We start from the raw sequence: 26,595 nt of genomic DNA on the forward strand, positions 1-26,595 counted from the left end.
TGCACGGTTCCCACAGAAATAATAGAACATTTTTGGCCGGTCATATCGGAGCATTGAATTCGACGTGAATTTCATCCAAAGCACCGTTCTACTTCGGCGGGGTGATTCTTTTGTTTTCGAACCGCGAAACGCATAGTCAAGAACATCGGACAATACTTTGGCCAGTGAATTTTATACGGAGGGCCGTTCGGACGAACGTGCGATAAGTTTTTCAGAGAATTAAATCCGCCAGTGTTTTACGCACTGCTCGGCATTCGATTGTGCTAATATGCTTCGTCGATGTGGTAGTACTTGGAAGCATTTTATTAATATATTTATGGCATCTGATCGCTATAGTCTGATCACTGTATTCACTGCGAAATTCACTGCGCCGAGCAAGATGTTTACCGTCAAACGTTCATTACCAAATCGTCGCATAATTCTAAAAATTTTCATTTTGGATTTAGATTTAAAATGACTTCGAGTGCAAAGGCTTTTGACTTTAAGGAATAAAGAAGAGCATCAGGCATTCTCATACAAAAATAGTACAGTATGGTCTCTCTAATCGACGCTCAGATTGTCCACAAAAATGGACTGTACGTCCAAATCGTTGGGGTCCGGACGAATCGTCGAGAATTTGTCGCGCGTATCGCGAAAACATTTCGAAAGATCGGATCCGCAACGAACTCCGTGGCGTTTCCAATCCGTCGTGGCAACAAAGACATCCGCGAAGCCGGGGCTACCATTTTCCTTGTCCCTTTTGTCTCCCTTTGCCGCGGATACTTTCCAATCCATAACGCTCGGACGGGCATCCTAGTCGAGACAATGCCAGCCCATCCCCCTGCTCCGTCTTCTTCGTCTCCTTCGCTGGCTTTTTCCATATCCGGCATTTCCGTAGACACCGTGTGCACCATTTCATCCGAAAAAGCTCGACAGCCATCTCCCCCACCCTCCCCTCGCTACTCCGATCCTCCTCGTTCTCGTTCCCGTTCTCCCGCACCCTCTTCTCTCTGTATCGGCTTTGAAAAACAACTGTTCCGAGGCTGCGAGACTCGCGTTATGAGTGTTTGCCTCCAATATTTGCACGCGAATGCATGGAATCGATGAACGTCTGATAGATCTTGGAAAGAATCCGAGGCTGGCTCGAGTGGCTGCTAGAGAACCCTCGAGAAGTCGATAGCAATAGAAGCCAGGAAGTATGATGCAACTCGGATGAATAATTCGTTCGGAGCTCCGTGAAAACTTGTCTCGTCGAAGTTCGTCTGACCGAGCGCCGATAGGGGATCCCCGAGGAGTTAAACGCGTTTCCCCGTGCCCTTCCTCGGCTCCGATTAATTATGGACCGTGCGGAGGAGGACGGTCAATCGGTTGCGCGAAGCACCGTTCGTTTTTTCGGGAGCCGTTCTTTTTCGTCGTGTCAACGAAGGCTCGGAGATCGACAAATTTCCATTCGACTTTCCAACGAGTCGCGCTATTTGCAAGATTCTGAAAAAGAAGAGCTTTTCAGCGTTTGCTGAACGCGATCTAACCCTTGAATCTCCTTGCATCGAATTCTTCAATACGCTTCTTTGCGACACACGCTGTTTCATTTTTTCGTTTTTGATCGGTGCGCCGATGAAAGATGTTCGTGCAGTTTGGAAGAAACGAGATTTCTCGACACGCGGTGCGTTTAATCTTGGGAACGTAATTCCGCGGAGCGATGGGAATGATCGATGCCGCGCGACTGGGAGAGGAGAAAGCTTACGAGCTTTCGCCAGAGGTTGTCGCAATCTCGGCGAGAGAGCTTCGGGGCTCCCGGTCAGTCAACTCGGCACTTTCGCTAAAAAATTCAACAGCGACAGGTCGATAACGATCGACGACCTATGGCCGGGGTTATAGATGACCCTAGTCTTGAAAGACCGCGGGATTCTAAAGGCCTAAGCGTGTAGTACGCGCCACGCCGCGCGCGTTCGACCACATTTTTCTTACCCCCAGAAAATCAACCGGGTGTCGTGACCAGCACTGAAAACCCGCCGAACGCAATTCCTCGTGCCGAATGGCCTTTCCGACAGTCGCGATAGCGGCTCAATTAAGCCCGCGGATCGTTAACGGTTCGGCATTTACATTTTCCTTGGTGTAATCGTCGCCTAGAATTTCTATAGACTTTAAAAAGAACGGCCGCGTGGTCTCGGATTGCTGCGAAGGAAAATTAGTTGATAATTCTAGGCAATTTTTGCGTCGAACGACCGGAAGTTCGTATAAACAATCGCGAAGGTACGTTTTATAGAGGGAAGATTTTTGAAAGTCTAATTTGAGTCTGTGGAAAGGAAAATCCGCCCGGAGATAACATTATTTGAGATAACCTCTCTCTCTCCGTCCTCCGAAATTTCCATTCTCCTTCGATCGATCAGGTGTTCGGTGGCTCGAGACGGCTGCTATGTTTTCGCGAAGCCCGGTTTTGCCGGCATTTTGCTTGGCCCGGCGCGGCGTCGCGATGTCTAAAACGCGCTCGAGTGGCCCGAGCTGTGCTTCAACCCCGAGCAGTTCTCTGAGAATAACACATTCTTCTTCGCGAGAAAACAAAGGAGGCTGGACCACAAAAAACCACTCATCGATTTGCCAAGATCCGGAGACCGTCCGTGCAAAATGACGAGCGGATCGAGAAATTCGCGACAAAATAATCGCGTACATAATTTGTCTCGTCGTTTCATGAATTACGAAAACTGTAAAAACGTCTCGAGCAGCCCTGGGATCGATGATTTCTTTATGAATAAATATTTAGCGAAAAAATGATGGAGCTTCTTCCAGCCACGGCACGGTTGTCAAAGAATCTTTAACAATTTTTTGACCGCATTGCGACCTACTTTAGCGGTTGAAAGCAAACGCAAAAAGTTTCTAGTAGCATTTTTTAATGTCGAATAGTTTGCGGCGGTATTGCAAAAGTTAGCGTTTCTGGACGGGTCAGAGCCGATCCAGAGTGGTACACAAAGAGGCGGAGGACGCAAAGGGAGACGTCGAAACGGTGGAAATGAAATTGCCGCGAGATTAAACGTGAATCAAATGGGTGCATCGGGTTGCACGCCGAGGGAATACCTCGGCCAAGAGAAAACGAAGTGTATCATATCGTGATGAAGCGTGAGCCGAGAGCACGGAAACCACCGGAGGATCCTTGCTCTGATTCCAGCGACGTTTAACCCGTCAAACCTTCCTATAAATATCATCGGTGGCTCGTGTTCCATCTCAAAGCAGAGAAACGGACTCCCGCACCGTTCAAACTCTCCTTCCTCCGAATTCCCCTCTCCGAACCCTACTGGAATTTCAATCGAACTTTTCCGCTACCTCGAAAACTAACAGAGGCCTCCAGAGGTCCGCCGGGTGTTCATCAAAGAATGATTGAAAAGTATGCAACCAACCCCCTGATGAACTAAAATAATTATTCTACGAAACGTAGAAACAAACGTCCGTGTACGCATCCTTTCAACTGGACAAAGACAATGTTAAATTAAACAATTTCTTTTTTTTGTTGTTTCTAAAGTTGAATGCAAAGTTAGAGGGACCGGTAAAGATCGCTCGACGAAGCTGTAAATTAAACACGAGGCTAACAGGACCGGTACCGATCCATTAAAAATTTTTAATCGAGTCTAAAGTTTCCAGGAACGCTAATAAAAATCTATGTCCTTCGTTCTCGTCCGGCGAGGTTAACAAAAAATCGTTGAACGAAACTTCCAATTACCAAGACCGATAAAAGTGGTTTAATACGATCGATGAAAGACGCTCGACGAATTTGAAATTAATTTCGAAGTTTCTCAAAAATCGGGAAGAAGAGGGGAGACTGGTACGAATCGCGAGAGAAATGGGACGACAGATAGTGGACGAGATGATGCTCCGTTGCGATATTAGCAGCATCATCGTTGTCGTCGATGATAAAATCGATGGGACCGTGCACCGTCTGGTCCGGGGTGGGCCGGTTGCATTCAAATGCAGTCGCGTACCGAGAATTTCGATCCCGTGTCGGTGTCGGTGTCGGTGCCGGTGCCGGTGCATTGTCCCCGCCGGAAATAGGAAACGAAACACGAAATGTCCGACACTCGCCGAGCCTTCTGCTTGACTCCGCTTATCGATTCCCCTTTGTTCCAGCCGGCTCGGATTATTATGGTCACGTCAGGCCACGGCTTCGTGTCCTAAACTTCCCTTTCAACCACCGGCAGACCCGTCTGCGTTAGGGTTGGGTCAACCGTGTATCGTTTATACTCCGACAAAATGTTCCGCGCGCGTGTACCGCCCGGCAACTTCAAACATTGCGAAGCCGAACGCTCGCTTCGGGATAGAATCAGATAACGAAAGCTGTAATTTCACACGGCCGAAAGCGCCGACTGCTGCTTTTGTTTCAACCTTTCGCGACCTTGCTGCAATTTTTACGCCGGAGGGTAGGGTTTCTAACGTTTGAAAAAATATCTTGCGATAATCGAAATTAGGGGCGGAACAATTAAACGGAACAACGAACTCGAAAGCGCGAGAGGAGTTCGGATGGAGATTATTGCGCCGCTTTATCGATTGGATCGTGCGACTCGCGCGAGTTAATTTAAAATAATCTGTTGCTCGGATGTCGTACGTTAAAATTAGCCGCGTTTATTAGGGTACTTCGACGGCAAATTTAGGTAAGCTCCGTTCCAATAATAAAGTTCCGAACAGCGCAGACTACGAACCGACGGAGCACCGACGCCACAGACCTTTGGGGGAGAGAGGTATGCACGATATTTTGTGCGTGTGCAGGGTCGTTCTTGGAAAAGGTCGGGACGAAGGGTTGTTCTCCCCTGTTCCAGCTCGATTCGCAACGGTTACCTGGCGTGTTGCACGCCATCGGGGGTGGAATGGACACTCGAACCGTCGGGGGCAGTTTAGAAGACGAAGAACCGGGCGGTTGCGGAACGCGGTCCACCGCTTTAAATAATTAATGAACGCACTTTACGACCGACACCGAATCCTCGACACCATGAACAATGTGTAACAACTGTAAACTGTTTCAAATTTCCTCCGAGTCACCCCAGTCGATTATGTAAATTCTGTAGTCGTTAAAAGTATATTACAACCCCGCGTCAGCCATAAATTTAATCTTAAAAAAAAGCTACTTACTTTCGTCTACGAAATATCTCAAGTATATTTCTTCCCGAAGAAAATGTTTCAATTTTATCGCACGGGCGATAAAAATGAAAGAGGAACGCGCGTCGACGATAAGAGAGATCCAACGGATAAACCCACGAAATTGGAATAAGAAAAACCGTTGGTTTCTCCATGAAATACGAAATTAGTTTTCGAGGTTCGCTTTCGGCGAGCCGACGCGGAAGAAAACCGGGCGTAATGGTCTCCGAGGAGGGGAAAACAGGTCCCCGATGATCCTTAACAAGTCCCCAAGGCCTCTAGCGTGCGGAGTACCAGTAAATGTCAGCGGCGAGCAGAGTTAGGCTGATTTCGCTCGTACGAGCGTGCATCGGGCATGGACTCCGGCGGTGAATTTTCGAGGACAGGTTCGCGTAGGTTCGCGTAGGCGAGTTCGTAGGTTTCCGAAGGCGCGGAAAGCACCGCCGAGGACAGACGAAGAAGGAACCGACCGCGACCGGATAACGACAAGAGAAACAGAGACTAAAGAGCGCGGGGTGGACGCGGAGACGAGAGTGGCGGCGCGTGATGAAGGATCGCGTCATTTGCGGAGAGCGTTAATGAGGCGTTAATGCCTCGAGCGTCACTTCGGGCCGCGTGCGAGCTTTTCCCTTCGTCGAGATAATCATGCGACGTCACCGGAGACCGTATTCGACGACGACGACGATTCTCTGTCCGTGGGAGTCGCGGTTGCTATTACCGTTCAATTCCCGGGCGTCCGTTTCTGCAAAAAACGGGGCTTCGCGCAAAGAAACCTCGATTGAATCGGCTTTTAGTCGCGCGACGGCTTTTTCTACGCTTCTTCCAGCAATTTCGGAAGATTAAACCAGCGCCGACGGTCTTCTACGCGAGTCTAATACCTCGGCTCCGTGAAATGATCAAAAATGATCCGTCTCCGGATTACGTGAAATCGCGAATCTCGCGCGCATAATTAATTTCAGCGAGAAACAGCTTCGAATGTACCAGCTTCCGCAGAGTTTCTTCCATCGATGGCAATTCCGAGAAACGAGAAAGGATATTCGATCGCGGTTTCGTTTGTACGATAGAACGATTAAGAATCCGTTCGCTCCTGGTTTCATTAGACCGACGAAATTTATGGCGCACGAGGCAAGTGGTAAAATATGTTTAAGCGGCGGTGTCTACTCCGGTAGACGGTCGCGTTCCTGAAACTTTCAAACTGCCGGCAAGGTTTAAATTGGGATCGTTTGCCGAAGGACAATGTTCCGGAATATACGATGCTGGGTATTTACGGGAGACGTCTGCTCTCGAATGTAACGGGTGTCGTGTTCAACTTTCGCGCGACATTTTTCCGGATTTTATGGATCGAATAAAAGTCCAAAGAAATGGAAACGAATCGGAATGGAACCGAGTCGAAACGGAGGCCCTTCTGAAACTCGAAACGATTATATTCGCACCCCGTGCCTCGGATTCGATGGAAAAGTAACTATGAAAGTAGAAATAAATTTTTAGAACGAAAACAACGTCGCGTTCCACTGCTAATCAACTAAAATAATATAGAGCCTTCTTTTTTAACGCTGCAGATCGGATTCCGTCGAGAGAACGATACCAAAAAAACCGATTTCACCTCGCGACCGACAATAAACGCGCGGAACAATTACTTTTCCGCCGACTCGTTTTGCGCAGCGGTGAATAAAGATCGCCGAGACAAAGTGTGCGTTTCGAGAAGCGGTTGAAAACGGTTGCATTGACTGGCACGAAACGGCAGCCCATTGATGGACACCCAGCATCACTGACCGTACGCGAAAGCCGCGTCTCCCCAGCCGTTCATTCTGCCGGGAACCTCATTAAGCCACGAAGATAGCCCCGAAGTATCACGGCCATTCTATTTTTGCAGCATTCCGCAGTTTGTCTAGAATCTCGCCCCCAGGTAATTAAGCCCTTTGTTCGCCGGGCCGTCGCGACCCGCGACACGTCCTACGCCCCCGCGCTCTTCCCATTCCGCTTCTGCCCCCGTTTCGGGACACCGAGAACCGTCGAACACAGGAAGTAAATTCGACACCGGCGGAGCTTCGATTTCAAACGCTCGGCGCATCGATTTCGTCCGCGGTTAATCCTTCAGCGTTGACATGTTTGCCTCGAACAGATACTGTTTGCCTTCGCGCACCCCGACGACAACGTCCGCCGCCTGGCTTCGACGTTGGACGGCCTCCGATGTCGTCATACTCTAAATAAAATGGCCCTTCGCGATTGTTTTCTTTAACGGGAATTCTAGACGATTTTTTACCAATTTTTTGCAGCGAGAATTCGCGATATTTATCGCTGTTCCGAATAATTCCCTCGGTGGAAGGGATGAATAATTTATTTCCGAAGAGAGTTGGCAGCATCTCTTCCTTCGAAAATTTTTTAAACACGTTCAAAAGGTCGCGATCGTAAAAATATATACCACCGTGTTCCGGAGAGTCTGCAGAATCGTTCTACGTAAGATTCGTTCGGGTGCCTTTTCCGGTTGCGGTAGAAAAAGATCCGAAAGTTGACGCTTCGCCGAGAGGCCGTGGTTCGCGTTCGCAAAGAATGACTTCGAAAAGTCCGTGAACTTAGTTTTACGTATAAATGGTGCAGTATAGTTCGAGTCGCAGAAGTTTCGGTGGCCGCGATGCCATTCGAATGGATGCCGGCGAAACGAAGTTGCGGAACAGAAAAAAATCGAGGTAGCGGGAGCTGAAGATTTTAAGCGGGGCCCGATAAAGCGGAACGCGTCGCACAATGGAGGTTCATTCCGGCTGGAGGGCATAATTCGGTGGTTCCGTGGGACGCTGCTCTCGCAGCCGCGCCGCCATTAACGGTCCCCTCTTCGCCGCGCCGGTATCAGCGAGCCGGAGAGCGGATCCGCGAAGACCATTGTCTGGCTCGGCTATACGTCGCGGATGAGAACTGTAGCGCGTATAATTTCCCGTAATGGAACGAAACGAGGGAGAACGAACGCGTCGCGCCGCTCTGGAATCGGCCGCGACCGCGAACAAATGGTCGCGAAGAAAGAGGAAAAATTCTAATCCGCGATGCTCCTTCAGCCCTTCCGGCGATCCGGCCGCGCGAATGCGTCCGACGTAATGGCCGACGTCGTATTTATCCGTCGACGGTTTGAAACCGGCTGACAATGCACGCGCGGCGATTAAACCGCAGATTTCTCTGCAAATTGTCACTTTCGAGGATCGACCACGGTTGAACCGAACTTTATTTTCTGGTGCCAGAATTTTTTTAGGGTCTCGGCGACTCGACGTTCGCGTCGAGCCACTGCGAACTTTAACAATGGACAAAGCTTGAATTCTGTTGCGGTTTTTTCGGCTTCCGCGTTGCTCGCGTCGCGCGTTTATATATCCGATTTAGATGTTTACGGTGCCGAACGTTTATCGCGCGAAGCGTTCGAAAACAGTTCCTGGACCGCGTTAAAAATTCTGCAGCAAGGACGGGAGGGGGCGGTTCTCGGGAGGTTGTGCAACGAAAACTATTTTAAACGGGTCGCGTTGTTACGCAAGAAGCGTGGGAATGTTTGTCGGTACGTTCGGAACGAGCAAGGCTTTCAACCTAATAATCCGATTTCGTGGGCGTCGTAAGCGGTTCGCGATCGTTTCCATGCACGTGGAAATTGTAAAACGAGCTGCGCCTCGTCGGCGACTCCGCGATTAGGAACGGAGATCGGCGAGAAAAACCAACGAAACCTTTAATTAGCGCGCCGGATCTAAAACACTTGTTTTCTAGCTTCCTTTGGAATGTGAGAAACAAAATTGCAATCGGGAGAAAAAAAAGTGCATCGGTTGCTACACGCAATTATTGCGGAGTTCTGTAAGACGGTCGATCCATTCGAAATTCCCCGTTTATTTCCGTTTGTTTCAACGTTTAATCTTCTGCTATGCTAGCCAATATATCATCGACACAACATCGATATCTCGGTTCGGCTAGAAAATCCTTGGCCACGGTCCAAGCTAATTATTTCCCCGATACAATGATCCTATCCAATTAAACAACAAAGACCACCAAACAGTGGTTCAACGAGTGCCCCAAATATCCTCAGACATTTACAGCACTCCGTTGAAGTAATGCTGCTCTTCAGCCGAACGTTCTTCTCGGAATGAAATTAGGTTGAGCGTTCCATTGATTAAGTACGAAATGGCGGTCTGGCCGGCTTGAAAATGAAATTTCTTCGGCATCCCTTTGCCGGGGACCGTACGATTTAAATATCTAAACGGTTAACTGGATGTTTCTGCGAGCGAGGAAGGGAAGCCCGCAGCATCCAATGGCTACGGGTACCGGGAATAATGGCGTTTTGACGACCATTATGGGTAGCAACGATCGCTAAACCACTCTTATCGTTTCCTGCACAAACGTCGAATACCCTGATAAACGAGCGTTCGTTGCATCAACCCCGCTCGCCGTTCGGATTATTTTTATGTTCAAAATTCGTTCGCTGTCGCGCTTCTTTCTCTTACGATACTTGCACCGAAAAATTCTAGAAATTCAGAAATCCAGGTTATGTCAAGGTTACGTTCGGCCCCTAATTGGCCGAAGGGAGAATCGAAATCTTTTCGTAAATTGAATTCTACAGAACGTGAGAGGCATCGATCAATCGCGATCGGCGAACGTGGAACGTGGTGTCTAACGAACGAAAAATAATTTTGTCCCTCGATGTTCCGTCGAGTTTTAGATTGCGAGACTCGATCATCATCAATTTCATTATTCGCGAATCGGGAGCTCGTTCGGGCGAAGATTCTCGCTTCAGCTGCGATCATCTCCCAGCGTTATATATTACTGTTCTTCTGTCGGGGAGCAGGAGGCTGCGAGAAAAAGCGAATCGATCTTCATCCTCGCTTCGAAATAATGGCGACCGAGGAGACGAAGGGCGACGCTAAGGGACAATTTCCGGCCGAGGTCTTTCCAAGGATATCGATACCTTCCGAAAGTTCTGCCGATGTGCCGAAGTGTCTACAGTTTCACGGATAATTTTTCTTAATGGACATTCGAATTCCCGATCGAACCTTTCACTCGAAAATTTTCAAGAATGAAAATTCTCAACGATATTAATTGTTTTCGAACAATTTTTACGTTAAATTATAGCTTGAACTCTCCTCTTCGAACTGCGCTACTTTTCTCGTTGAAATAGTTGGGCGAAAGTATACAGAAATAATTTAAAGCGAACCATTGACGTCTACAAAATAGGAAACATCGGATTCTCGTGTCTAAACTTGTTTCTACTTTTCATGAATGAAAATTATTATCGATGCGAATCGTTTCTATGCTAAAACATACGTCGGACTCTAATTTTCAAGCTAGACGAGCAGTTCTCAAGAAACTGTACAAGGATCGCCGCCGAGACGATCGAGAAGATCGAGAGAAATCGCAAACGCATTCGCCGCCGGCAAGGCTCGAGATTTTAAAGAAATTTTAGTCCTCGTTGGTAAAAATTCCGCGAAGAACGTTTTTCCCAAGAAAAAAAAAGAAGAACCCGCGGCATCGACCGATTATACAGATAATCCTCGCGAGCCTATGTCTCCGAGAAGTGGACAAGCTTCGCGTAATCCAACGAACGCGGAAAGCCGCATCGATCGGCATTTCTAAGGTCTGCGCATTATATGGGGGTTGATGCGGTTGAACTAATGGCATTATCAACCCTTATTGCCGGATCCGATGCGGGGTCGGCGACCAGACTCGACGCGGCCATTGTGTTCCACGCGATCCACTTCGTTTCTCCTAATTAATTCCGTTTCATTCAGGAATATTAAAGCAAACGCGAGCTAAACATGTCGCGACCGTGTGTATCGGGTTATGTCGGTTCATTGTCATAAAGCGAGTTCATCGTCCACGTGGTGTCCATTATGGACGACGAGGCCGCGCGGCTGCGGCTTTCGGACAATTAACACCGACACGAGCCCGCGAACCGACGAAAGAACTAACAAATTTGCTGGAAACGTTGCCATGTGTCGCCGCAAAAATTATTTTACGATTTCATCCCCTATGTTTCGGTCTTGATCGATCTCTCCTAATTCTCTGCGACACGTTACGCGACGATCAATGGACTTTACCAGTGTGCTATGACGCTTTTAATACGTCGATGATCTGCCAATTATCGAATATTATATCGTTACATTTTTCTTCAAACGTTTATTTCACCAGGAATTTTACTCGTCGATTCGAGAGAAGTTCCGCATGGAATAAAGCGAATATTTTGTTACAGTATTCGTTTCCGCGATTAATATAAGAGCTGTCAGACCCCAAAGATTACTTCCGCAGCCCCTAAAATTCCCCGTCGATTTCCTTCCGACCGGAATCGCCCGTCGCGAAATTGTTTAAAGCGTACAGAAAAATCGGATTTATGCAAGGAACCGAAACAAAGAGATAAGTCCATCCGAAATGCCTCGGGCGGACGATACTTGAACGAGTTCACGTGACCCTATTAAGTCCCCGACACAATCGAGTCTCCCCTCTATCCGGGCGTCCATCAAAAAGAGAAACTTTCTCCACCCTGGTCTCGGGTTTCGGGGGGGAGTAGAATAATGCTCGGGGAGATCGCGTCGGGGACGGCTGACGTGACCGGAAACGCAAACCGAACGGAAGCGTAATTTTCTCGGGCAAGAATCAAACTTACGAAGGGATTACGGCTTCTTAACCCGAAAGCCTCGCGTTGGACACCCGGAATTAAGATTTCCACCGTTTCGAATATTTCGCCGAGCCTCGTGGCTTTCATTAAATCCCGCGCCGTCCGCCGAAATAGTTGTACAGAAGTTCATACTTCGGCGAACCGCGCTTCGCAGACAATTCACCCATTCGTTGACCTCCGCGCGCTTAAATCTTTTGCTTCTCTATCGCAATTGCAACTTTGCGGTGTTTCCTTGATTTGAACCTCGCGTTCGATGCTCGTTCGTAAGAAAATATTCTTGCGAATCACTCTGTTTCCCTCGCGTCGCGGCATTTTATTTACAATAAAGAATATAAACTATAATACAACTCAATTCAATTATATTAGAATTTGAAACGTTGATCCTTCCGATATCGACTCCTCGATTGTCTATTGGTAACACTCTTCCGTGGCAACCCTATCTTCCATTATTTTTTAAGGAGCCGCTCACAACAGGGCAGTTTCACATTACAGCGACTTGATTTGGACAAGTCGCCGTAACGATGTGTAAGTAATTTTCAAGATTCGAATAATTATCGGAGGAATTGTAATGAGAATCGCAAGAGTTAATCGAACGAAGGTGCGAAACGAAATTCGATGGAAGCTGCAATGTCTTTTATACGTCGAATTGAATGTCTCGCGGCATTTCGAAGCGAACGAGTCTTCGATGCAAGGGTTGATGCAAGGGCAGCGTATTTTCCTTGGGGCGTCGAGGTTCGTGGGTCGATGAATCCCTTCTGGTGGCATTCGAGGGAGCCCAGACGGGCCTCGCTTAAGGTCCACGTACGCCGCGCCGGCCGATCGCGATCTTAACGCGGAGTTGGCGTGCACCTTATCTACCTTAACATTGGCCACGTCTACGGTAACGTTAACTCACGGAGTCCTTCGCGCCGGCCAAGAAAAAAGGCTCGACTTTCCCCAGTGGCAGCTCTCGACCCTTTCCACGCACGTTTGCCGCCAAGGTTGGCTTTTCCCCGTCGCCGAAGGAAAATACGGTAATTTCTCCCAGAAATGTTCGGGGCGAATCGAATCGGAATTGAAACCGACGGATCCGAGAAAACTACGAAAGCTGTCCAGCAATTCGGGGAAGAAAGCCTGTCCGTAATTTGTAGGCGAGAGAAATTTAATCGACGTTCGACCGGGAACGCTGGCAGAGTTCGGTGCAAGCTGTTGCGAAATATTTATTCTGTCGAGTCGACGGGTTAAGAGGTGCTGATTTTTCTTAAGGCGCGCGAGAGTTGCCGAAGAATTTACCGACGAAGCAGTCTCATAGACAGTACGTGACCGGTTAAGGGGTTGAAAACAAAGGATCTCAAGACTCGAGACCAAGCAACTCACCTACATAGACGATCATTCGTATCCGATGCTTTTCCGTGGGAACTGAATATTCGGAAATATTTCTCTATTATTATTCAACGAGAAAGATAACATTTTCGAAATATCTCAGATTTATGTCCGGAGAATATCTTGCTTCAGGAACAAAGTCACGAGCGAAATGATTAATAGCGTCGCAGTGAAATCTAACCTTGAGCGCTTCGAGCAAAGGATTGCTATAGAATAAAGATCTAGAATAAAACTGAAAAAAGTAACCTAAAGAATAACGAACGTTAAATATTCCCAGTGTGCGGTAAATAAATCGCGGATTCGATCAAAAGCCGAGTGCAAATTGCCGGACACCTGAAAGCAAAGTCGAGCGCTGCGATCCGACAAAGACGGCGTTTTCTGAAACAGCGTTTAGTGGCACGCGAGAACGTTTATGAAATTTTTCGAAAGCAGGAAGTCGGGATCGCTAACGATATCCTCGATAATCCAGCGATCCGCTGCAGTCGTTAATGAGCCCCGTGCTCGTTATTAAGGTCGCGATCGACTGGGGGCCACGATAACGTCGACGAATTCCAAGGCTTTGCTTGACGTTTAACGGCACGCGAATCTACGGTCCACGGTTCCCGATTCGACGCTCGAGTTTCGTGATCGGCGAACCCGATGGAATAATCCTCGACGAGAGACGGCTCCTGGAAACGATCGTTTGATCGACGACGTTCGGATTCTCGCGAGACGAGGGATTTTATCCGCAGAGATTCGACGGGTGTAGATTTTCCGACGGTCCATCGGCGTAACGCGATTCGCGAAACGACCGCGCTTAGATAAAAATGAACGATAAAAGAAATTCAAGACACAATAAACTGTTCGAACAGCAAAGATCGATGGAAATGCTTCGATATTCGTCGATAATCTCTTCGATGACTTCGTTTGGAACTGTGTTCAAAACGGTGATTAAGCGAGATCGTGGGGATGAAAACTCGAGGATATAATAAAGCAAAATATGAATATTCCGCCTTTCTATTTAAATGCTTCGCTAATACATATTGATAAAAATGTTTCCATATTTATCGTATGAATAATTTTCGCTACCAGATCCACGAGGAAAGGACACCCTTATTCTTTCTTTTACGTATCATCGAATAGTCCACTTTGGTCAAGCAATGAATGACTGAAATTTTCTGTTACCGATTTTATTGAAAAATGTTCGAGGAACTGCGAGAAATTAACCGGATCATTCGAGCTCCGGATTTGGCAATCTGATTCCGATGTAAATTAGAATATGATCACTCGCGAGATGCCACGAAGTACGCAATCGAAGGATTTGACAAAGGGGATCAAAGGAAGGAAATTATGAAGCAGCATCGAGCGTCGATCGTTCGATGTTGATTGAGCTTGATTAGCGGCTCTTGGGAACGATTGCTGATTCATAATGCTGGGGTGACGGACTAGATAAACGGATTCCGATAAAGGTTAGAGCATTATCGTCAGAAATCTGATTCTATCGGCCGGGTCACGAAGCATCCTTGTAGAGGCTTCACAAAGAAGATCAAAGAGAGAACAGCAGTTTTATAGAAAGAGCTATACGTTTAGCGACGACTTAGAGAATGCTCCCGCGGATCGACGAGTATAATGCTGCGCCCGGTGCAGTACATTAGGAGACGTTTCGACAGCGTGGTCCAATTCGATTCTACACAATTTCTTCAATTTTTAGAATTTTTCCAATTCTTCTCACTTTCGCGATTCTCACAGTTCTACAGTTTCCCTAAATTTCACTATGTCGCGTGTCGATTTTCCTATAAAATATGTTGCAATCCTAACCGAAAGAAATGATTCTTTGTCAAGTAAAAATTCCCACTTTTCTCCCGGCCGTTCCTTCACGATTCACAGCTAATTAATAACGAGTTTCTATCGAAGGCACGCCTAACGAACGTACCAAAAAGTTCCTGAAATCGATTTCGTTTCTTCCAAATCACGGAGCCGAAGTTCGGCTCTCTATTTCTCTCTCTCTCTCTTTTTCCAATTATCAGTTCCAACGATCAAAATAAACGATCCTCCTTCTCCCAATGTACTTTTTACCGAACCTCCGACGGAAACGATGGTCTTCCATTTAAGGATCCCATTTTCCGGGGTTGTTTAAAGGCAAAACCTAGGCCGGGGTCAGCGAGCCGAGCCAGTTAGGGTAATCGAGCAAGGAGGATCTCCCATTTCGCGGCCCCCTAAATCATGCGAATTACGACGGCCGGAATCGAATTCGCGGTAAGTGGTGATCGAACGGGCAGGACAGCGACGATATTCCTATGATATCCCTAGTTGCCGGTCGGCGATAGGGCCCTCGATTCGTCGGCGCGGCTCGGTGCGGCGGCACCGTAAATCAGAGGAGCGAGACAACAAGCTAAATGGATCGGTGGGATTCCAGTTGGCGGGAAGCGAATGTTGGTCATACTAACTGCTCTCCCGAGTATCCCGGCTATCCGATCGTCGATCCGACGGCCGTGAATACTGGCTCCTTGGCAGACGCCCTGACAGCCGCTGTTTTTTCGGTTTCGTTTTCCCCGGACTCGGCCAAATCTGCCTGCTGACCTACTGAACCGTCCAAGGTGACCCTACGCTGCCACTGCAATCGCTTCTGCCGCTGCGGAGTCCGCGTCGGTCGCATTTGCATCTCGTGTCGGTTGTGCTAATCGTCCCGTTTTGCCGCCGAACCGAGACTCGCGACACGGACCGAACGTTTCTCAACGATTTAGCACTCGAGAAGATGGTCTTGGAGGATCGTAGACTGGTCTCGATTCCTCTATTTGCACGAAATGAAAATTCTGTGCCCCCGAGATAATTTCTAAACTTGTACTTTCGGCTTCTCTTTTTCTCTCTCTCTGAAAACGCTGGTAAAAACGTCGAGCGAACGGTTTTCAGACGTAGACTCCGAAGCATAGTGGGACAGGTCTCCGAAGTTTCCCGAGCTGTTTATCGACGGAGCTTCGGGGGATCGGAACGACGCGATGCTGTAAATTGGATGGCGGAACGGTGGGTACCTCCACGGCGACGCGAAACGACCGATTGTTCCTTATTTCCCCCGACAGACCAGCGATATTGAATTTCTACGCCATCGATATACGATTCGAGAGCGTCTCGCTAATGGGGCCCGGGCTAAGTCAGCTGCTACATCGTCCCGGGCCACGGAAATCAATAGGCATTCAGAGTCTCTGCACATAAATCTTCGGCGCCGGCAACTCCGTGGAAAGACGTACCGTCGTTCATATAATTCCGGTTTAAAGAACGGGTTCAATTAGCCGCCGACATTATCGGGGAACGGTCTCCCCGGTCGCTTTAATCGCTTCCCGCGTTCGACCGACGTTTAATCACAGTCTTTCCGTGAAAATCTGGATCCACGCCTCGTGTTCGTCTCGGAAACATTTTCACCCAACTTCGTAGTAACAAGAACGAACGTTGTTACCGCGGAGCAACGGTAAGACCTTCTCGAGTATGAATAGTTTGTTACCGGAGTAAAATAATCCCATTTCGAACAATCGATTCGATGGACTCTTGACATTATCGCAAGCCGAGCTACTTATTCGATCTTCAATTGCTTCCTACCTTTAACCAACGTTTAGAGAGTGGACCGTGGAGCTTCGCGTCCGTTTCTGGAACTCCTTCATGAAATACGAAATCGTGACATTTGCATTGTACCGCGACCCGCGGAGCTAAACCTTTCGATTCGCCGGAGAAATTTCTCTTCGTTCTGATCGTCGAGCGCGCGGATCTCTTATCGATCATCGTCTACATCGATGATCCGGCTCGTCCCGAATCTGTGCGAAGAACAATCAATTTCTCGGCAAAAAGGAGATAGACCGGTAACGAACCTCGAGCGTGGATCTACGACAAAGTCGCGCACGCAAACTGGCAAATGGAGTTAGCTTTCGGCAGGCGATGCAGCGTCTTTCCCAACGAGCGTTGATCGCGTTAACCTCGGGTAATCGAACCCCTCCTAGCCCCGCCGTCGCGGCAGGTCTTTCCATCCCGAACTTTCCTCATCCTTCCTCATCTCCCTGGATATCGTGTCTGAAGGCTCATCCTAGCTATCGTCCCTAGATAATCGTAGTCATCGGCGCGCCCGAGGAGCTCGCGAGCACCGATCCGACAAGATCTCGTTCGTTCCTCGAGCACAAAAGGCCGCCATTCAAAATCTGCCGCCGATTAAACTTCTTAGCCCACCCTCGCTCGCTTCTCGACGCCCTGGCTCCGACCCTCGGCCCCCGATCCTGCGCCCTGCACACCGGCAAACGAAACGCTCCCGCGAATATCGTCGCGCCGGAATTAGCGCGATTCGACTTCTCGTATCCGGAAGTCTGTCCTGTCTTCGAACGGATTCGTTACCGGGGGTCCGTTTACGAGCATTCGGCAGGTTTCCACTTTCCCTGGAAAGCGAAGCGACGATCGACCGGCTCTCTCGAATCGGAGCGAAGACGCGCGGGTCGGCCCGATGAAATTATAATGGGCTCCGATTGGATTCCGTTCGGAATAAATCGGACTGATCTGTCCGTAAATATAGAGCGGCCCGGAAGGGCACAACAGGTGGGACAAGCAAGATCGCCGGCGGTGTCATGGCCTCTTCGGTGCCAAGTAACGCAAACACCAGTTTCCAGAACGGGGGGACTCGCCGCGCCGAGCCGAGCCGAGCCGAGCCGCGCGTGAAACTCAAACAGACACGGAACGCCGGATATCGCCGTCGGCTATTGGACTCTCTGGCTACTGCTACTCACGATCTTGTGACGAAGATGCTGGAGCTCCCTCTCGGTGACCCTTCTACGGGACAGCTCCCGTTGCTCCCGCCTGTACTGGCTGTACTTGTAGAAGAGGTACATGCCGGGAAGCGCCAGGACGACCAGGGGCCTCATCAGGCCCGCTCTACCGCTGGCACCGCGGACCCGGGGCTCCGGAGGCTCCTCCAGGTCCTCCAGCTGCCCTGCCGCCTCCGCCACTGCTGGTACGGCCGGCATTTTCGATCACCTGCGACAGAAATTCAATATACCGTGAAAATGTAACCGATAAATATATTCAAATTATTCGAAATTCGATGCAACGTGGTGCAGAGATTAGAAATAATTATTTGCTCTCGTTTCGTATATTCGGTAATGTCTCTCTAATTGACGCACAGATTGTCCACAGAAATAGACAATTTAGGAAGAGAAGGGACGATTATTCGAGCCTTGCAACTCGTTCTTATAGTTACCAATTGTCAACAATTATAAAAAAAACGAGCTGCGAGGCTCGAATAATCGTATCTTCGCTTCCCAAATTGTCCATTTTTCTGTCCAATCTGAGCGTCAGTTAGAGAGAGATTACTGTTGTAGGAAAGTAATCGAATTCTCTATTCTTTTGTCTTTTGAACGTTTCACTCGCGAGATTTATTGCAAGAAACATTACTCGAGTGTCATAACTTGAACATTATGAGCAAATATGAAATAATAATGAAATAATAATGCAATAATAATAAAATGGTAATGCAATAACGATTCGCGACAGTCCCTAGTTGTAAGGGAGATCAGTCGGCAGCTAAAGTACCAGAGCGTCCTGGCATCGCGGCGCAACGGTTGATTAATTGTCAGGAACAAATGATCCATGGCGCGGCCGCGTTTCTATGTCAGAGACGCGTCCCGAGTAATAGGAACTGCAACAGCGCCGGTTGTTTCAATATTCCGAACGAGGCACAATGCACAGCTATAGACCATTGTCTGGCCCGACGAGAATCGGATACGGTGTCATTACTTAATCAGCATTGAGGGGATCTTCCACGATTCTTTCAAAGAATAAATAATTGAGCAGCCGTTCGGCTGAATGGCGAGCACACGTTATCGTACGTCGCTTTCACGACCCCGGCGGAACGAGAGTGTCCGTCGGTTGTTAATTTTTCAAACTTCCGACTACCCTGGATCGTCGAACCTGTCTAATAAAATCGAAGCCGAAGGATTTGCTGCACCGGCGGCACCGTTCGAACGTCATCGCGGAATTCAGCGCGACGACGCGCGATTCTAATTCGATCGAGCAGCGTTAATCGCATCGGATTTTAATCGGAACGCGTCGATCCATTTTCATTTGGAATGCGAGAATTATTCGTTTCCGATCTTTCCAAATTGCTGCTGGAAAACCTGTACAATTTCAGCTTTACAACGAACAATGCTGGACTCTGTTCCAGCATCGCGAATTATCCAATTGTTCGATTCGCAGCGACAGAAATTGAATCTGTAGTTGCTCGATGAGACGCAATGAGAAAATTGCTGCTATAAACGCGTGATTTTCAAAATTGGTAACCGAGGGGTTCCTAATAAGCATCGTCGAGCACCGAATTAAATTTCAGTTTCTATTCGATTCTATACACCTCGTAGGATCCGAGGTATAGTAATGTCTCCCTTACCGACGCTCAGGTTGCGCACAGAAATGGACTATTTGGGAAGAGGAGATAAGGCTCGAACAATCGTATCTTCTCTTCCAAAATTGTCCATTTTTGTGGACAATCTGAGCGTCGGTAAGGGAGACATTACTGTATCGATCAATTTTAAGTCCGTTCGGTTACAGATTGCGGACGAAAAGTTCACTGTCTGTAGTCTGCACCCTCCTTAATATCCCACAGGCCAGTTATCGCCAAGATCGCGACTCGAGCGCGCGGCGACAGTGAATTTCGCGAGCGAAGAAGGCGAAATCCGAAGCAACGGCAAAAACGTCGACGATGCGTCGGCTCACCGGTTCGAGGAGTGTCGCGAACGTTCGTCGGCTTGGTTCACAGCCGGCTGAACGATCGTCGACGTAGCGACGAGCTTTCCAGGTGTTCTCGAGCGCGAGGCGAGCGTAGCGCGGATACGCGCGGAAAACGTGGCCGGCCGTTTGCTCGGTGGCGCGCGTTTGATTCCCCGTTTTCTGACGGAGTTCAGGTGAACGAGCGAATTTTAGGTCACCGTCGGACGACTCTATTGGCTATTGGATTTCCATCGAATCGTGTTTTCTTTTTTTTTCTCTCTCTCCTCCCTCGTTCCCGCGACTCGCGGGCAAGAAAGACTCGCGCGGACGCGCGAGCGTTTGGCCCCCCTCGTTTTTCTCGATATTTATAATCCTCGTTAACGTCGACCCGAGGAAACGTCTGCGACGAAATGGCTTTCCGTTGCAGATGACTCGGCCCGCTACCGGCGAGGCTTTTTACCAGCTGCCAATTATTCCGGGATATTTCTGCCAGCGACGACCCGCTGCCCATAAATGAAAGATACGGGCTCTTCCGGAGCAAGAGCGTAGAGCCGTCCGGCTGACAAACGTACCTGGGGACACCGCATTTAGCTGATGAGCCTGGTACCTCCGGCCTCGGGGAACCCGCTCCTTTCAGTCCACGGAATTCATTTTTCTCTTCGTCCCGACGCGTCGGAAGGACGTAGGTTCGTTATCAGAATATTCAACGGTCAACCGCGGCTTTTTATCTCGCGGAACCCCCGGCTGCGGAGGTTCCGATTTAGCTTCCGCTTTTTCAGAAGTCCGCCGCAGAGGTCCGCCGAGATTCGCCGATTTCACCTTTGAGAATTTGGACCCGAGCTCTCGATCGAAAGCCGACAAGAACTCCGTCTTTGTGCAATTTTACGTTCCACGGATACCGGCGACCACCGTATCGTCCGCTGCTTTGGGTCGGAGAAACCTCAGATTTACAATTTAACACCTGCGATTACGGTCGGAATCAGCTTTCGTCAAAGGACCCGGAGAGCTCTGCTTTCTTTTTTTCATTCTTTACGTTTCAGGGAAACCGGAGATGCTGGGTCATCGGCAGTCTTTCTGTAGGAAAAGGAACGAATCAACGATTTAGCAGCTTGGGTCAAGACTTAGAGCTTTCGTTGGAAGATCGAGAAATACCGGTTTATCTTGGGGAACGATTATTATTCGGAAACCGAATTGAAACCCGAGCTTCCAATGAAAATTGTACACAATTTCGAGTATTTTAGCCGCGACGAGAAGAGTTACTCGACCGATCTATTTTACCAATCATTGGTAGCAAAAATAAACCAGGCCATACAGTAATGTCTCCCTAATCGACGCCGAAATTGTGCACAAAAATTTGAGAATCGTATCTCTTCTTCCCAAATTGTCTATTTCTGTGGACAATCTGAGCGTCAATTAGAGAGACATTACTGTCCCTTACTGACGCTCAGATTGTCCACTAAATTGGATAATTTGGGAAGAGGAGATACGATTATTCGAGCCTTGCGGCTCGTTTCTATAATTGTGGACAATTTATAACTATAATTAATTACCGACTGTCGACAACTATAAAAACGAGCTGCAAGGCTCGAATAATCGTATCTCCTCTCCCCAAATTGTCTATTTCTATGGACAATCCGAGGGAGAAGAAGGAGAGAGAGAAGAACGAGGGAGAAGAAAAATTCGATGGGGACTCGGGACGATTGGACCCGATGGTCCCCGAGCTTATCGTCGTCGGATAAGGCCAGCTGAACCCTCGGTGGCCAGAATCGGCTCCGATACGAAGACCTCGGACAGAGGCGGGTTACTACTCCGGACTTCCGTGACTTCAATGAAATTTCGTAATCTACTTGGGGGTCGTTCACCGGCTATATTTAATTCAGCCGTCTATTTGCCGTTCTATTCTTAACCGGGCTGCTCTAGAAATACCCGCGGCCCGCTCTATATCGCGGCCGGGTTCGTGCACCCTTCGCTCGTCGCGGTTCGCACGGAGATGCGCCGCGCCACCGCGTTGCACATTGCAAAACCGGTGACAGGCTTGATCCGATTACAGCCGCTGTCTGCAGCGATATGGATCGGCCGGGACGCGTATCGCTTCCCGGGGCCATGTAATATCGTTAATTGCCGTCAAACCGGCGGAATTTCCCGTGTTTTTCGCGGACACGGCGACAGCCTAGTTCCCCGATTGAAATCCAAGGAACGATCCTTCGATTCGCCATCGTTTCAGCGACAGATCGATTCAACGAGAAATGGAGTCAACCTGGATATCGGTGTACGCGTTATCGCGACGACAAGGGACGAGATTTCGAAATTAATTAGATTCGGCGTTCGCCGAGCGACAGAAATTTCGTCGATGTTATTACGTCAGCGATTCAGCAGATCTTGAGACAATAACGGAATAAGAAAACGATAGAATAATTTGCAAGCGAAACGTCTGAATTTCTGTCCGAGCGATTTCAGCAATTTTCGACTGGACCGACTTCGGAATATTTACACCAACTGTTCGCGATTCGTTCGACGAATAGCAGTCATCTCGAAATTCGTTGTTAAAAATATTGTCGGACAATGCGGAGGATCTTCGGGCGTGTCCGGAACTCGGAGCTGCCCGGAATAGAGACGAGCTGGCGGCGGTGTGTGGTAATTAGGCTGCAGGATTGGCTTGCCAAGGGAACAATGCCGAAAACATCACGAGCCGAACAATAATCCCGTTGCCGCCTGGAGCCAAAGAAACCGAATGGAGATTCGTTCGTGCTGGCCCGCGGAGTCCGGCAGGGCCGACAATAAGGGCAGGAGTCCTTATCACCATGTGCCTATCGTCTCGCAGAGCAAACATCCCGGCTGTTCGCGCCGTTGTATCCGCGTCGATCGAATCTGCATTGTAAATTTCACTCTTTCGTCGCGTAATTACCGCGGATCGCGGTCAAGACGATGCCGCAGCCCTTAACACGATTCGGAATTCTCCTTGCCGGAGGACTCTGTCGGGCTCGTGGCAGCCGATCAGTCGAATCGGACGTCTCGGGAAACGTTTAATTGCCGTCGGCGAGCGGATTCGTCGGTTCGAAACGGCGTCGGAACGACGGCTTTGTTCGGACGATCAACGGGAAAATCCGATAGCCTGGAAGACATCGGCGGTAGGCTGGCACAGTGCGTGAACGATGCACGCATACGCACACAGACCCGTGCACTTGTTATCACCTTGGGAGGTAATATATTATCGGAAATGAATCGATATATCGACTGGTTGTTGCACGGCCCGTGGCCGACGCTATGAAAACGTACGCCACCTCGGGGATTCGTTGCGTTCACGGCAAGGGCAAGGTCGGCTGCACGCTTTTAGGTTCTCCGGAACTCTTCGGAGAACCGAGCAGGACCAGTCGTACTTTTCATTAGGCGGATACGCGGGCTCGGTCCCCCAAGGACACGATTCTTCCCGATCGGCCTTTGTTCGATCTCGTTTGCCGCGCGTCTGCCGCGGATCTCCCGTATTTGCATGCTTGTTACGCGTTCGCATGATCTTGCACATTTTCGACAACTCGATCGGGGAACTCTTCTGCACCGGATGCTGGGTACACAGGCGATATCCGATTCTATCGAGGATATTAATAGCGGACCAGGATGTTGAACGCGAAGGTAATTTTAGAGGAGATGCTGTACACTCGCAGGCACGAACGAGTTATTTTTCCACGAAACGTAGAAACGCGGCGAGCATGTAGCTCTCTCTGTAGACGGTAAAGAGACGGAGAAGCAATTTGCGTTGCGCCATTGTCGACAGCATCGTAAACAGGTGCGAGAAAGTAGAATCGGACAGGCAGCGTAAGACAGACAACGTAATACAGTAATGTCTCTTTAATTGACGCCGAGATTGGCCACAAAAATGGACAATTTGGGAAGAGGAGATACGATTATTCGAGCCTCGCGGCTCGATTTTACAGCTGTCGACAATCGGTAACTATGATAAACGAGGTGCGAAGCTCTAAAAATTGCATCTTCTCTTCCCAAATGATCCATTTTAGTGGACAATCTGAGCGTCGGTAAGAGAGACATTACTGTAATTAGCTTCCTCGTCTTACCAGTGGCTAATCTACAACCGGGAACACGTTGCAACAAGAATTCTGGATACATAAATAACGCGTCCTCGAATGTTTCCTCGTAATCTATGCAATTTATGGAACCTATTCCTACCCAGTTCAAACGAGAACACTGATCAGGAATCCTCGATGTTTGAACAGCGAAAGCAAACGATCTAAATCGCAAGACTTCGACCGGACTAGAAATTGATACTAGCTGCTCGAAGATCCTCGGACCGTCGCAGGTAGGATCAACGATTTTCAATGGACATAGCCCAACAATCGACAGTGGAACCATTCCATCGGAACCGAACTCGCAGCATCCATTGAAATTCTAGAAACGCGGGCGGCGCATCTGCGAAATTGGGACAGGTGGCGGAAGGATAACGCTCCGGAGTCCTGTGGGAAAGCGAGAGGGAATCACGTGAGAACCGCAGCCAATAAGACTGGACCAGTAGATAGATACAGAGACAGAGAGAGAGAGAGAGAGAGAGAGAGAGAGAGAGCGAGAGGGCGAGAGAGCAAAAGAGACAGAGAGAGAGAGAGAGAGAGAGAGAGAGAATACGGTCGAACGTACGTCGTCGGGTGTTCGGAGAAATTATTACGTTGTTGCCGGCAAGGGCTATCGTACCGATCTAATATTACACGTACGTATGCGTTTCGCCTTGACATGTCGCAATGGCGGTCGCAAGAACAAGGACACCCGCCAGCCGCGCCGCGGCAGGATAACATCGTGCCGGATAGGCTACGGCCAAGTACACGTCCTGTCGCCTTCTATTTTTACGCTCTGTTTTCTGTGCTGTTCAGTAACGTTCGATTGCCGTGTTGCGCGATTAGGATCGATCTGGCCGCACACGTTCCTCATCCTCACGTGACGCCGCGCGAAACCCGACGCCGCCGTCAAACTAAAGCACGCTGCTCAAATTTTCAATAGAACGTCCGGGCGAACCCGAACTCGGTTGCTTCGATCGCGAATCCTTCCGAAAGATTTCGAATCCAGGTCGCAAATTCTACGGATTGTTTACGGAATCCGGCTCTAGGAATCGTCCGAACAACGTACGAGCGACCGGAAATAATTCCGCTGCAATTTGTTCGGTTCCATTAGCTTTTAAAATAGTCCCCGGGACAGCTAAAAGTAATTCCGTCATTTTCGAACTTAGCTTCGACGAGAATATATTCGGCACGGTACCGCCGTGGTACTCGAATTAATTTAAAACAATTTAATCCTTTCCAGGCGTTGCCGTATTTTTAGAAAATCGTTCGATGATTTACGCGTCGAAAGAGTGCATGGTATCCTGTATCCTGTACAAACAAAAGCCCCCGCATTGCGTCTACGTTGAAAATCCTTCTCCCGGTCGATCTCTCTCTCTCTCTCTCTCTCTCTGTCAGCTGCCCGATCGAAATCCCAGCGGCTAATTGGCTGATTTAATAATAATCGAGCGAGACCTTTAAACGGACTGTGCTTAAAAATTCAAGGAAGCAACGGATCGACCAGGAGCACCTCGTGAATAATGAAACCGTTGTAATCGAGGCCTAATAATATTACACATATCGCCGAGCGATATCAAATTGGAGGCATCGCGATCGAATCAGCTCGATCCCCCGGGATCGATGTCACAGATTTCCAAACGATTTCTTCGAAGAACCAGTCGTCGCACGTCGCGGATCGCGCGTTGTCACCGTATTCCGCCGTTCCGTATTTTAAATCGAGACGTTTTATTGGATTCCAGGAGAACTCGAAGCAATTAACCCGCTCTCGACGCGGTGCCACCGGACATCGCATTGATCAATCGCCGCGGGAACGTCGGAGATGATATTGAGGCTGCAGTGCAGCTCTCCCGATCACGCTATCACGGTTCCACGAAATAGGGCACAGCCGATCGGTACCTCCGGAATATCACCGAGCAGGATAGAGCTCGTCGTAGACGCCAAACGGAACGTCGCGTCGCGTCTCGTCGCACCGACGCGACCAACCTAATCGACACAGTGAAGCGTTCGCGACGTCTCCGACGGTTTCCACCTGTTTCAGCCGTGGATCCTGAAACCTGCCACTCGGATCTAGGTTCTAACGATACTACGATCGTCACGGAGCACTTACGTAGTCGCTGGCTGGCTGGCTGGCGGAGCTGTTGGAGCGGTGGTCGCGTGCTGGTCCCGCTGACAAGCTAACCACAGATTCACGACCGAGAGAGAGAGAGAGAGAGGGAGAGAGAAAGAGAGAGAGAGAGAACCGGGGGTAACCGAGGGCGACAGAGAAAGTTACGAAGAAAAACCGCCTGCGCCGGCGACACGAGCGTCCCTCGTGTGCTCAGCTCAGCTTCGGCTGAAACATCGCCGAGCCGCGACTGTCCTGGCGGAGTACCGGCGGCTGCACTGCGCGCCTGCAGCTAGGCAAACCGCGCACGAGCCCTGATTCGCGGCTGTTCGGCCGTCGCCGACTATCTCCGGCCCCTGTCGACCACGATCGCCGCCACCCGCTCGACCTCGATGCTTTTTGGCGGTATACGGGACGCCACTGGCGCGCACACCATTGGCGCAGACTAGGACTAGCATTCGCTAGGGATTGCTGCGCCGCCAGCCAGCGCGCACACGCGCCGACAGGGTTGTAGCTACGAGGGGACCCGTCCAGAGGACCCCGAAGTTTCATCCCTTCGCCCTCGGATTTCATTCGGCGACACTGTCGGCCGAAATGTTCGATTTCCTGGCGAGCCGTTCGCGAGACGATCTTCACGAGAT

General features: G+C 49.3%; 1 protein-coding gene across 2 annotated transcripts in view; it reads right to left on the reverse strand.

The window, feature by feature from the left end:
* The window catches only part of LOC117226081 (uncharacterized), a 57,381-nt gene extending 31,070 nt beyond the window's left edge, over nt 1-26,311 (reverse strand). Inside the window, exons 1-2 of one of the 2 annotated variants that reach the window (XM_033480068.2) lie at nt 25,958-26,311; nt 17,824-18,070 (exon numbers count right to left, since the gene is read on the reverse strand). In XM_033480068.2, coding sequence (XP_033335959.1) covers nt 17,824-18,060 — 237 coding nt within the window. In that variant the 5' untranslated portion in view covers nt 18,061-18,070; nt 25,958-26,311. Of the gene's footprint in view, nt 1-17,823; nt 18,071-18,625; nt 18,866-25,957 lie in introns of those variants that run through there. The other variant, XM_033480069.2, reaches the window with a different exon arrangement.
* Nucleotides 26,312-26,595: the final 284 nt, after the last annotated feature.

The sequence above is a fragment of the Megalopta genalis genome, chromosome 11 (genome assembly GCF_051020955.1).
Source record: "Megalopta genalis isolate 19385.01 chromosome 11, iyMegGena1_principal, whole genome shotgun sequence".
In the NCBI taxonomy this organism is placed as follows: domain Eukaryota; kingdom Metazoa; phylum Arthropoda; class Insecta; order Hymenoptera; family Halictidae; genus Megalopta; species Megalopta genalis.